Source organism: Adiantum capillus-veneris, chromosome 11 (assembly GCF_014529385.1).
Source record: "Adiantum capillus-veneris isolate H3 chromosome 11, ASM1452938v2, whole genome shotgun sequence".
Classification (NCBI taxonomy): Eukaryota; Viridiplantae; Streptophyta; class Polypodiopsida; order Polypodiales; family Pteridaceae; genus Adiantum; species Adiantum capillus-veneris.
The window spans coordinates 144,487,757-144,500,629 of record NC_140941.1 but is presented as its reverse complement, the minus strand read 5'-3'; the positions used below and the strand labels follow the sequence as shown (position 1 = coordinate 144,500,629).

At 44.9% G+C, this 12,873-nt stretch overlaps 1 protein-coding gene across 2 annotated transcripts in view; it reads right to left on the bottom strand.

Moving 5' to 3' along the window:
- Positions 1 to 12,257, bottom strand: part of LOC147448152 (serine/threonine-protein kinase BSK1-like) — a 93,943-nt gene extending 81,686 nt beyond the window's left edge. Inside the window, exons 1-2 of one of the 2 annotated variants that reach the window (XR_015189688.1) lie at positions 11,932 to 12,257; positions 11,520 to 11,740 (exon numbers count right to left, since the gene is read on the bottom strand). Coding sequence is in view for 1 of the 2 variants with exons in the window: in XM_086524012.1 (XP_086380138.1) it covers positions 11,520 to 11,740; positions 11,932 to 12,001 (291 nt within the window). In the remaining variant the exon portion in view is untranslated. The remainder of the gene's footprint in view (positions 1 to 11,519; positions 11,741 to 11,931) is intronic. The other variant, XM_086524012.1, reaches the window with a different exon arrangement.
- Positions 12,258 to 12,873: the final 616 nt, after the last annotated feature.

Below are 12,873 nucleotides of genomic sequence, written 5' to 3'. Positions count from 1 at the left end.
TCTTGGATGTAAAGCTTAAAGGAGAGTCAGTCCCTATTGTATCTGCTTCTGCTATCACTTCTGTAATAAAGAATCATCTTTCTGTGTACTTGACTTTTGCACGTGATGTCTAAGATAGTGATCAGTCAAATTTATCTGTGTTAGATAAAGAAAGGTCAGCATTTTTGCAAAAGTTTAGTGACTGTTTTACTGATTCATTACCGCCACAATTGCCGCCAAAGAGACCTAAGGACCATCGGATAGATTTGGTGCCAAGGTGTAACCCACCAAATAGACCTCCCTACAGGGTTACTGCGGCACAGCAGAAAGAGATTATGGGCCAGGTTGAGGAGTTATTAGAGAAGGGGCTGATTCAGCCTAGTTCTTCACCCTTTTGCTCCCCAGTGCTCCTAGTGCAGAAGAAGGATGGCTCATGGCGCATGTGTATTGATTACCGTGCGTTGAATAAGAATACCATCAAGAATAGGTTTCCTATTCCTAGAATTGATGATATTCTCGATCGTTTAGAGGGTGCTGCAATTTTCAGCAGGATAGACCTTAAGAGTGGGTACCATCAGATTCGTATAAGGCCAGAGGATGTGCACAAGACTGCATTTAGAACGACATTTGCTCTTTATGAGTTTCTAGTGATGCCGTTTGGGCTAACAAATGCTCCTACCACGTTCAACAGAATGATGGACCGGATTTTCCGCTTGCATCAACAGTTTGTTGGGACGTTCTTCGATGACATGATAGTGTATTCGAAGAATGAAGAGGAGCATAGGCGTCACTTGACCATTGTGTTCGAAGAGCTGCGCAGTCACAGGTTACTTGTCAATCCTAAGAAAAGTGAATTCTTCCTCGAAGAGGTCCACTTTCTTGGCCACATAGTCTCAAAGGATGGTATTAGAATGTATCCCGCAAAGGTCAAAGCTATCAAGACATGGCCAGACTTGAAGACTGTCACGATGTCAAAAGCTTCTTGGGATTGTGTTCCTACTATAGAAGGTTTATCAGAAATTTTGCATAGATAGCATCGCCTCTTCACGCTTTGCAAAAGAAAGAGGTCAATTTCATATGGACCCAAAAAGAGATTTCAGCTTATAGTCTCTTAAAGGAAAAGTTGACTTCAGATCCAGTTATTGTTTTGCCAGATCTCAGGAAGTCATTTGTGGTCCAGTGTGACGCGTGTGGCAGTAGCATCGGAGCAGTGCTAATGCAAGATGGACGGGTAGTAGCTTATGAAAGCCGAATTTTGCAATGGCCAGAGAGGATCATGCAAGTCTATGAGAAAGAGCTCTTGGTCGTGATTCATGCGCTTTCTAGCTGGAAGCACTACCTCTTAGGTGCTAATTTTGTTGTCCAAAGAGATCATCAGACCTTGCGATACTTCTTAACACAGTCAAAGTTATCCGAAAAGCATATGCGATGGGCAAACATTCTTTCCATGTTCCACTTCCAGATTACGCATGTGGAAGGTAAGAAGAATGTTGTGGCTGATGCATTATCAAGAAAGCCACAAATTTCAGCTATGTCAATTCCTTATCATCATGAGTTAGATGACATGAAGGAACAGTATACTGCTGAGGAAGATTTTGCAAGGATCTTTGAACAGTTACAAGAGGGGCAACATCACGAGCACTACCTCCTCAGAGATGGTTTTATGATGATGAATGGCAGACTTTGTGTCACTAGGCCACTGCAACATAAGGTCATGGAAGAGAGTCATGTCCCACTGTATGCAAGGCATCATGGCATTGATGCAACAGTTAAAGCGGTAGAGACATTCTTCTATTGGCCTACCTTGAGGAGAGATATGGATGTGTCACGTGACACATCCAACCCTATGTGTCCGTGGACAAGCTACACCATAACAGGGTTTCCGTCAGTCGAGTCGATCTAGATTAGAAGTGATCTGGCACTTTTGTGACTCTATTCGTAGACCGTGCATGCCCAATCACTTAGTGTAGATGCATATCCTCTGGTTGCACACAGCATGATCGTAAGCATTCCCATCAGAATCAGTCACGGGAATTTTCCAGTGGTTTTAGCCTATTTTCCCTATTTTTGACATTTTTCACTTATTAATTTAAGTGACTTTTCAACAAAAGTAGGTAGGACAATTTGGGTAAGAAAATATATAAGCAAACCAAAGTTAGCACTAAATGGCAGAAGAGGCAACAGGAGCCAAGCTCAGCAGGCATCTTCTCAACAGGACCTTGGTGGACTTCCTCCAAGCAAGAACCCCATCATCAGCGTTTTCTTTCCACAAGAAGCCAGCGCCATCCACAAGCATCCCAAGCGTTTGCATCCAACTTCATTGCCCAAGAAAACATCTTTCCACAAGAAGCCAGCGCCATCCACAAGCATCCCCAGCATTTGCATCCAGCTTCATCGCCCAAGTAAGCATCAGAATTGGCGTTTTGGCAAAGCTCCCTAGCGTTTTGGAAAACCATCAAACCTAACGTTTTTGAAACATAACAGCCTCGCGTTTTTGGTTCCATTCTCAGCCTTGCAGATCCGACACATGCAGTGATTTGCAGCCCTAAAAGTCCATCAAGATCAGCCCTAAAAGGAGTAGCAGATTCAACCCGGATAGACCATCGATTTTCAGCCTAAAGACACCTCAGTTTTCAGCCCTAAACCTGCAGTTTTTCAGCGACAAAGACCCACAAAAAACAGCCCCGAAATCAGCGTTCTTGGCTTAGTCGCAGATTTCAGCCTATAGCGTTTTTGGACAGCAGTAGGAAGATTGCAGATTTCAGCCATTAGGTCGATTTCGTCATCCCTGTCGTCATCGTCGACATAGCCTAGACTTGCATCAGTCACATGCATACCATTTGTAACAGATTGTGCAATCATAAGTAGACCACTCTCGCCGACGAGAGTGGGGCCTTCGGAGGAGGGTTTTACAACGTCTCTAGTGTCGTATCTCTCTTCTCTCTATCTCTCAGTCTCATACACTTGCACGCACAGTGTCCAGTCACTTTGTTCGTGATCATAGCACTCTCCATTAAGAACGGAAGGCTCTCCCTTCCATAAGAACTAAAAGGAACCTTGAGCAAATATGGACCACTCATCTTGAGCAAAGCGCAAACATTCGTTCCGCTGCACCTAACAGGATGCCTTTATGCGAGCAGGCATAGTTTGCCAAAAGGTCAAGTTTGACAAGCAAAAGGCACCAGGGTTGTTACAACCACTGCCGATTCCGGATAAGCCATGGGAAAGCATTGCTATGGACTTTATCTTTGATCTTCCAAGAACGCCAATAGGGAATGATGGTATATGGACCATTATCTGCAAGTTCAGCAAGTAGGCCCATTTTATCCCTGTCAGGAAGAAGATAAAATCTGATCAAATGGCACGCTTGTTCATGTACAATGTGTTTAAGTACCATGGTATGCCACAATCGATTATCAGTGATCGTGAGCCTCGCATGACCAGTTTGTTCTGGAGAGGATTGTTTGAGAACATGGGCACCACGCTCAAGTTCTCGTCTTCGTTTCATCCATAGATTGATGGACAGTCAGAAGAGGCTAATTCTACTGTCTTAGATCTGTTGAAATGCTATGTGTCAGATAATAAGGGCAAGTGGGAACAGTATTTGCATATGCTTGAGTATGCATACAATAATACGGTGCATTCGTCTACTGGCAAAGCACCTTTTGAGATTGTTGAAGGCGGCAAAAAGATTCCTCCCATTCTGCATACAAAGGACAAGATCTTTGAGGCAGATCGATATGTTGAGAACATGGATGAGATGTATAAGAAGATTAAAGTTGCCTTGGAGAAGACTCAGGCAAAGCAGAAAAAGGCTGTTGATCGTCACCGTCGTGAATTGCTGTTATCACCTAGTGATTGGATTCTGTTAAGGTTCGAAAAGGCAAGGTTAAAGAAGATGAAGGGCAAGGAACGGCTATTTCCTAAGCTCAGCATGAGTTACTATGGGCCTTTTCAAGTGCTTGACAAGATCAGCGATGTGGTTTACAGGCTGAAATTGCCTAATGCGTGGAAGATTTTTAATGCGTTTCACGTGAGTCTTCTAAGACCCTTCGTGGGTGATGTGCCAGAAGATATGCCAGATGAGGATCAGCCAGAAGTTGAGGAACTTGATGAGATCCTGGTACCTGAGCAAGTTTTGGCACATAAGGACAGAAAAGTTAAAGGACAAGTTACAAGACGCTATTTGGTGAAGTTCAAGAACTATCCGCCTATGGATGCAAAGTGGATGGAAGAGCATGAACTGTCAGAGTCACCAAATGTATTGCAACTTTACCTTGAAGCCTTTGGGTTATAGCCTACTTATGCCCCAACCCAACGTGTGCAAAGGAGGGGTAATGATAGAGCTAGTACATCAAATGTACATATGAATTCAGTGTAATAGATGGAAATGACAAAAGTATGAAGGCCTCATTAAGTCATTTGTATCTATGTCACAAAGTGATGACGTGGCTACCGACAGCAGAAACCCTAATTTCCAAAAATCGCGGAGGTGGAAAAAAAAATAATGTTTTGTTTTTAGCGACGCAAATCCCTGCTTTTTGGCTTTGCAAGGAAATTGGAAAAGAGATAAAGAGAGAATATGCTTTAATTTTTCTCTCATTGAGAGAGAGAGAATCTGTTTTTGCTTTCAAGCTTTTGGGGCTCTACTTTTGGGCATCCCTTGTAACATTTAAATATGCGGTGAGGCCCCCACTTCTTAGAGCATGTGGACGCAGAGTCTCAGAGTGAAACCCTAACCGCTCTTTGTACTTTGACATTGATTTAATACATAAAGAAATACCGAAAGGGGCGCCAGTCTTTGGGGCCGGCACGGAACTCCGCCAGGCCAATGCAAATATATTGTGATCTGCGAATTGTTTTGAAGTGGTTATTTGGTGTTGTCGCGATTGATTCTTGACTTGGAGTGTCCAAGTCTGTTACAATGGTATCAGAGCACGGCCGATTTCTCTTCTACGGAAAATCCGATTCCCATTTTTTTTTTTCCGCGGCACCTATGGCTTCACGCAAGGATCAGTCGACTCCATCTGCATCTGGAGATGCGGGCAGGGATCACAACGAAGATTCCCACAGAGTATGGCCCGCCTCGGCCTACTCAGGCGGAGCAAAGAGAGATGAAACGTCGTCAATTGATCGGCGATGCAACAAAGATGATGCTCAGTTTTGCAAAGGATCCAAAATTGGCAAAATATATGAGCGAGACTTCTTTTCAGGAAGTGCATGCACAGTGGCAGAAAACTACTACACCCCTGAAACCCGCTCTCAAGAAACCTTCTGATCACAAACAATACTCAGAGAAGGAATTACAAGAGGTGGTTGATGCACGGATTGCTCAGTTTTTTGACGCGCAAAAGAAAGCCAAAAAGCACGGCAAAAAGCAAAAGAAAGGCACTGACTTTCAGGGATATTTGGGTCATCACTCGACATTCGACAAGGCAAAGAAACAGAAGAAGCGTGTTCGATTTGAAGAAGTACCCAGTTCTTCTTCTTCTTCTTCTTCATATGACAATTCTTCTAGCTCTTCAGATTCGAGCGAAGAAGACAGAAAAGGTAAAAAGCGAAGCAAGAAACAAAGCTTCGGAAAGGGCAAGAAAAAGGCAAAGAAGGCTAAATCTTGCCCAGAAACTGACAGTTCTACTGAGGACTCGTCTACAGACAACTCAGATTCGGATGACAAAAACTTTTATGCGAACAAGAAGAATTTTTACAAAGCCAACCAGTATGACTTTCTCGAAGATACAAGCAAGAAAGTCCGAGAGTTTAAGGAAGGTGGCCACTCGGTCAAGTTTGATACTTTTTCAAGATACTCAGATGCTTCGAAGCTTTGTCTTTTATACAGCAGTTTGACATCGCTTTCACGGGGGGACGCTATTCAGAGCACTCCAAGATTCAGAGAGCTGCCTCTTACTTTAAGGAGAATGCGCGTGGTGGTCCACACTTCTTTTAAACAAGACTGTGCCAGCTAAATGGCTGAAATTTAAGAAGCTTTTTATTTCTTCTTGGTTGACGCAAGAATATGAACGAGATATACGAGCTGCTTGGAACCATCTTCGGATGACCAAGAAAGATACAATCCATGCTTACTATGAAAGATGTTGGAGCTCTTTTCTACCCGCCTCTTCATTCAAGAAGATCTCGTTCAGAGAACAGATTGAGCGGTTTACCTTGGGTCTACCTACAGAGATCCGAGATCACTGCTTGGAACAGAAATCAGCTTCTATTCGAGAGTTGATGAGTCATGCGAAGCGGGGCTTTGCCATTCACTCTGGCAGTCTGACCTACCCCACAAATGAGGCCATGACACAACGAGCAGAACAGACTTCTCGGAATGAAAGTAGAAAGAAAAAGGGAAATCCAGAGAAAAAGGATGCACGACCCAAGCTTACTCCTAAGGAGAGAGCTCGCTTCATCAGAGAGGGGAAGTGCTTTGGATTCGGGGAACATGGACATATCTCCGCGAAGTGCCCTAAAAAGGCACAGAAAGAACAAAATGATAAAGACGACGACAAGCCCGAGAGATCGAGAGCAGCTGAGGAACGTGGCAGAAAAGGCAGATAGAAAAGCAGACTTGGTACCACATGGCGTGGGACCTGCACCGAATCTAATGAATGAAGTAAGAGAATCTGTTTTTGCTTTCAAGCTTTTGGGGCTCTGCTTTTGGGCATCCCTTCTAACATTTAAATATGCGGTGAGGGCCTCACTTCTCAAAGCATCTGGACGCAGAGTCTGAGAGTGAAACCCTAACCGCTCTTTGTACTTTGACATTGATTTAATACAGTCTTTGGAGCCAATATCTCTAGGCACGGAACTCCGTTAGGCCAGTGCAAATCTATTGTGATCTGTGAATTGTTTTGAAGTGGTTATTTGGTGTTGTCGCCATTGATTCTTCACTTGGAGTGTCCAAGTTTATTACAATCTATGTATTATGACCTTTCTTGCGGATACATTCCATGATAAAAGAGTGTTGATAGCACAAGATCATCAGTGGCGTGTATTTATGGTATGCAATCGAGGACGTTAGCGATTTCAAGAGGGGGGTATGTCACGGGGACGTGGCAACTCTTAACTATGTCAAGAGGACGTGGCAACTGCTAACTTTAGTTCTTGGTTTCTTTCCAAGAAGTTTTGTTTTATTTTTGAGACCCTCTTCTTGAAGTAGCAAACGGTCTGACATTGTATGGCCAATGTGAACGGTAGTTTCACCCGCAGATGGGTAGTGGTCGGCACTTGAATTCGTATGGTAAGAGGATGTCTAGGCTCAGAGCAAGATCATATAGGTCCCCCCGTCGCACTTAACAAGTTGGTGGATACTAGGAAGTGAACTCAATAAAGGCCTAAAGTCAAGGTGTGACTACCAACAGAAAGTATCCGACAGTTGGGCCACATTGCACTTTTGGATGCGGTCCCAATGAGGATTGATGGTCAGATGACCACAGGGAGCCGGAATCATTTCCTAAAATTTAGGGAACTGCTATTTTGGGCCACGAAATGTGTTCACGTCATTACCTCCGGTATGACTAGGGGAACACTTTACAACTCTGCCGCAAAGTCAATTGAGCGACCAATCGGGAGATTTTTAAGCGGCAGACCTGAAACGGGAAGTGTTCTGGAAATGCACCAAGTGGCACACTCTTGTGCACTTTCCTCATGCAAGAAGAATTGGCGCTGAATTTCATGCCGGGAGAGGCCTCATTTGCAAACTGTCACATGTTAAGAGCTATGGAGTGCTTCCTTTCCCTCTTATGTACAGTGGGGTACCAGGAGTGATGCCCTGCACGCTACGCACTGCTCTCTCTCTCCCCTATGAGCAGTATGTTATGCCCCTCTAGTGGGCTTTTCATTTGACCAATGTACAGTTATGTGGGTTCATGCGCGATTGCCGAGGCAAGAGCCTCTTGCACAGGTACTGGATTAGCTAGCGGCTAATCCCCCGCAGGTACAGGTGAATTCGGAGAGGTTTCACGTGAGAAGTCTCGTCCAATTCAAAGGGCAAGTAGCCCTACAGGTGTAGGAGCTCGAGGTCTTGCTACAGATGCGATCGGCACGCGAAACAGAGCCCAAAACAGGGAATTACAGCCTGCTGTGTATTTTTGCAGGTTTAGGATTTCGGCCCTAAACGGACCCTAATACCCCCAAGAGGTTCGGGGACGCGAGGGGACCGCTGTACAAGTGATCTGGCGCATTTTCGGGGCAGAAAACAGAGAATTCAGCGTGGTGCAGATTCTCGCCAGGTTTTGCAAAGTGTCCGTATGCATCAGGAAAGTCATCTATTGCGTTGGGATACTCACTGTGAAGCGTCCTAGTACAGTTATCTGCCGAAATCGGTCCAGAACAGGTGTTTCTTAGCCTTGATTGTGCGGGGCAGCTCGTAGGAGATCACAGGTTTTATTCCCTTTGTTAAAGAATAAAGAAATATCGAAAGGGGCGCCAAATTTGGGGCCTCCAGGTTGTCGGCGTCTGCTCGGAGCATTCTAGCTCCCGAGCCGTGTGTGTACTTAGGTGTTAATCCCCGTTACAGGTTACCTTTGCAAAGTACTCTGTGTGTGTCTAAAGTAAAGAATTTCGGGTGAAAGCCAACGCCTACCGCCCCACGGGCCGGTTTCAACATGGGTACAGCCAGCACAAGAGCTGAGCACGAAGATGGCTTTCTACAAAGAGCATCTTCTCCAGCTTACGACGGACGGTTTTGTGACGAGGCCCACATACATGGACACCCACTTGTCTCATGGGATACGGTGTGCTATTGGCCAGATATGCACATCTTCACACCTGCTGCGGATCGAGACTGGGAGATACAGCGGAGTGCCAGCAGAGGCCAGGGCATGCACCCCTGTGTGACATGGAGCCTGAGACAGAGTTACACTACACATGCCACTGCCCTGTCTACTACGAAATACGAGGCCGCTTCCACTGCTTGTTCAGAGAGGGCTATGGACCACTCGCCAGAGTCATGAGGTACGAGGATCAGAGATGCCTGGGTTTGTTTCTGCTCGAGCTGCGCAGACACAGAGAGAGCCTGATGAGAGGAGAGGCTAGCCAGTCTCAGAGACACATCACAGACCTTTTTAGAGCAGACACTGGACACCCAGAGGAGCTACTACCACAGCAGATCTTGTCGCCTCACACCAAAGGTACACTGATCGATCGAGCGACTGAGCTAGGGAGATCGAGACGCCCACGACTACGGAGAACTACACAGCATCAACGGAGGCTACATCAGAGGATTCGGACCACTTTGGCCCGACATGCACGACGCCTGGTTAGACTGCTGTCCATGGAGGAGATTGATGAGATCCGCCAGCGATCGATGCTGGATCTCTTGTGACTTGTGATTTAGCTACCTCCAACTATCTGCTCAGTTCACGCCTACCAATTTAGGATCCCATAGTACTTTTATTTATCATTTTATCATTTCATTTTGTTACTCTGACTTGGTATCAGATTCACCACATTGTAACGCTCGAGTCTCATAGGTTATTTTGGCCTTTTGAAGACGTTAATATAACATTTCATTTCATCTCTCTCTCTCTCTCTCTCTCTCTCTCTCTCTCTCTCTCTCTCTCTCTCTCTCTCTCTCTCTCTCTCTCTCTCTCTCTCTCTCTCTCTCTCTCTCTCTCTCTCTCTCTCTCTCTCTCTCTCTCTCTCGCGCGCATGCAGATGTAGAGCAGAGCCACATGTGTTGTAACATGTTGAAGCAATATAAAGGAACATCGAAAGGGGCGCCATCATTTGGGGCCAGTGCTCTCCTGGGGTAGAACTCCGCCAATCCATGTCTCGTGTGTCGTGCATCTCTTTCAATTCAGTTGTTTTGAAGTGTATAAAGTATGCTCAGTCTGTTCTTTTCCGTTGGTATGTGGTACCCTTCCGTTACAGCCAATGACAAGCACGCAGATCAGACCCAGTGGATCAATCACAAACTCGCCCCTCCTATAAGCTATATTTGCACACCGGTTTGAGTTCCACCCATAAGCCCACCTCCCAAAATAGTGTTTCGTAGGATTTGAACTATGGCACACACCCTTATTATTGGCTTTACAAAATGAGCTAACCACCAAGCCAAGCCCATTTTCTGAGTAAACATGCACAAGAACAGAGACTTAAGCCAACTTCTGCACATGTGCAGAAAGCAATTGGAAAGGCTTCTCTCCGAAAATTAAGAGCTCAATAGCTCATGTGAAAGCGATTGGCAAGGCGATTGCAAAGGGGTGATTAATTGCAAAGAATGGCTATTAAACACACACATAATGAACTAGTGATTGTGAATGGTGGCACATCCCATTTGGGGTACATGCTCCATCAATCAAAAGTATCAAAGAGGATAAGGAGTGGATTAGTTCAGAGTAAGTCATGCAATGCAAAGAGAACTTGATTTGGCAATCATATCGAGAGAAAGAGAGAGAGAGAGAGAGAGAGAGAGGGGGGGGGGGGGGGGGGGGGAGGCACTTGATGTGATCTAGCTTTGGAGGTATGCAAATGCAACTAGGATCTAATGTTAGATTAAGAGAAATTCTACCTTTAAGCTCTGATACTACTTGTTAAATAAATGATGATTAAGGTGAATAGATTAAGCTAGCATTCATGCTTACTCATAAACTTAATTAGATGATACTAATTAGGATTAGGAGTGCACAATGACAAGGCAATTGCACATAAACTAGGCTTCATTGCAAGAAGCAAAACGAACAAAGTACAAGGGCCATTATATAGGTCTAGGAGGGAGCTCCTGCTAACACCATGGGTAATGGAAGGGCTCAAATCAGCCCCAACTCGTGGATAGCAATTAAATGAGTAGTCCAATTAAACATGTCACTATGCGGTGGCAAAAGCCTACCAAGCAGTTCTGGGATAGTTTAAGAGATCAACTACAAACAAAACTTTTCAATTGGCAAGCCAAAACTTTGTGAACAACCATGTTGCTGCAACATTCATTATGCTCCACCCCATTTGGCACAAGTCCATTCCTCCTCAACAACAAGTGAACGATACAGCATCTTCCATATTCAACTAATGGTTCCATGGATTTCCTTGTAAGATTTCCATAGGCTAGGTCCTGACGTGCCAGCTTGATTACTGTGGTTGTACGTTACTTGTTAGTGTGTATGAGAGCCAAAGCCATAGCAACCAACAAACAAGTTACCCAAAACAGGATGATAAAATTCCTGCCAACATTGGGAAAACTCCTCCTTATTAAATGGAAGTAACATTTCATAAAGAAATAGTTTTGACCTCAACCAATGGCTACCCAAACACTGCCGAGACCTTTAGCTTTCTAAAATCCATTGCAGCTCTCTATATCTCTTCTTCTCTTTATAGTTTTACCTAATGTGAAACTCGTCAAACTGAAAGCCTTTATCAATAAGCCCCACAAACTAGTGCATTCCATCTCCATCAAAGACGCATTGTGTTGGTGATTGCAATGTGGAGACCGGGATCTAACACAATGCACAAATTTGGACACAAAATGAGAATGATAATACACACACCCCCTAGTTTCTACCACCTAAAACTCCGTTGATGCATGACTTAGAGAAAATATTTACTGCAAATTGCCGTGGGTCAGGCCAAGCTGTTTTGGGAAACCTCTTCACTGCAATCCAATGATCGCCCTCCAAATTTCCCTTGAAGACAACATTGGGAGTCCTTTCTCCACCCTCTGAAACAATGTTTTCATGGCTGAAGTTGTCCGTAGCTGCCTTCAACTGCTCTAAAGAGAACTCTCTGAATGCAGGCACTGAATCAATTTTGCTCGATGGGGGTTTTTCTGCAAAGTCAAAAGGCAATGAGACTACCCACAGATAAGATTTTGGATGGAATGCCCAAAAGAAAAAAACCGCAATTGGATAATCCATCATGAAAAATAACACATCAGATATGGAATCCTGCGCATAAATAACAGGACTTTTTGGCACCCATGAAGCTTCGTTCGATTTATTTAGAAAAATTGGTGCGCACCTGGCTCTGGTAGAACCCCCCCGCCTGGTGGCGAGCTGATTGCAGCGAGCCGCGACAAGCAGGACCCCATATCTCTGTTTGTTACCAAAACGAGAACATATCTGAATTAACTTGGAAATGTTGAGCAGCACTCCGGAGATCAGTCATTAAAAAGAGAGAGAGCGAGCTCTTGAACTGCGCACGCTAGTGATGAAGGGAAGCCAGGAGAGAGCAAGAAAAGCGCGTCAATTTAGAATTTAATTCATCTCATTTTCCTCTCCCCAGCGCGGTGGCATTCTCCATAGACTCGAGGAGGTCAAATGCACTACAGAAGAGCATGTCTAAAAGTGTTCTTATTTCCGTGATTGAATAAGGCTGCATTCTTGTCATTTGTATAAGAATGAGTTTACTAATTTATGATTGTGTCATTTTAGGATTAAACAAGAGTATACACCCTGGCATAACTAAATCTAGCTAGTACAACCGGAGTGCTTCGCCTGCGCCTCCCTCCCTCATCACTAAATGACACCTCCCCAAGGAGGTGGGATCAATGGCCCACAGTAGGCGTCGCGAGGCGGGTGCAATCCAGGCCATCTGATCGACATTTAAACTAAGTGTGAACTAAGCGTGAACTCGGAGACATGTGTACCACACCAAATTTGGTGTGAACTCGGTGTGAACTAGATGTGAACTGGGGAGGGCTGCACACCACACCAAATTTGGTGTGAACTCGGTGTGAACTAGGTGTGAACTAGGTGTGAACTAGGTGTAAACCTGTCCGCGACGCCGTGATCTATAAACTTATCCCACACACACCTTTCAACAAGCGCGCGTTAGCCTGTGGTTAGAGTCAATCCTGTGGGGGAGAGGGTAGTGGGTTCAAGTCCTGGATCCGAGAAAGTGGTAATCTTTTGCATTCCGTATGTAATCCAACGGTCACGATCAACCGATGATCGTGAGCCA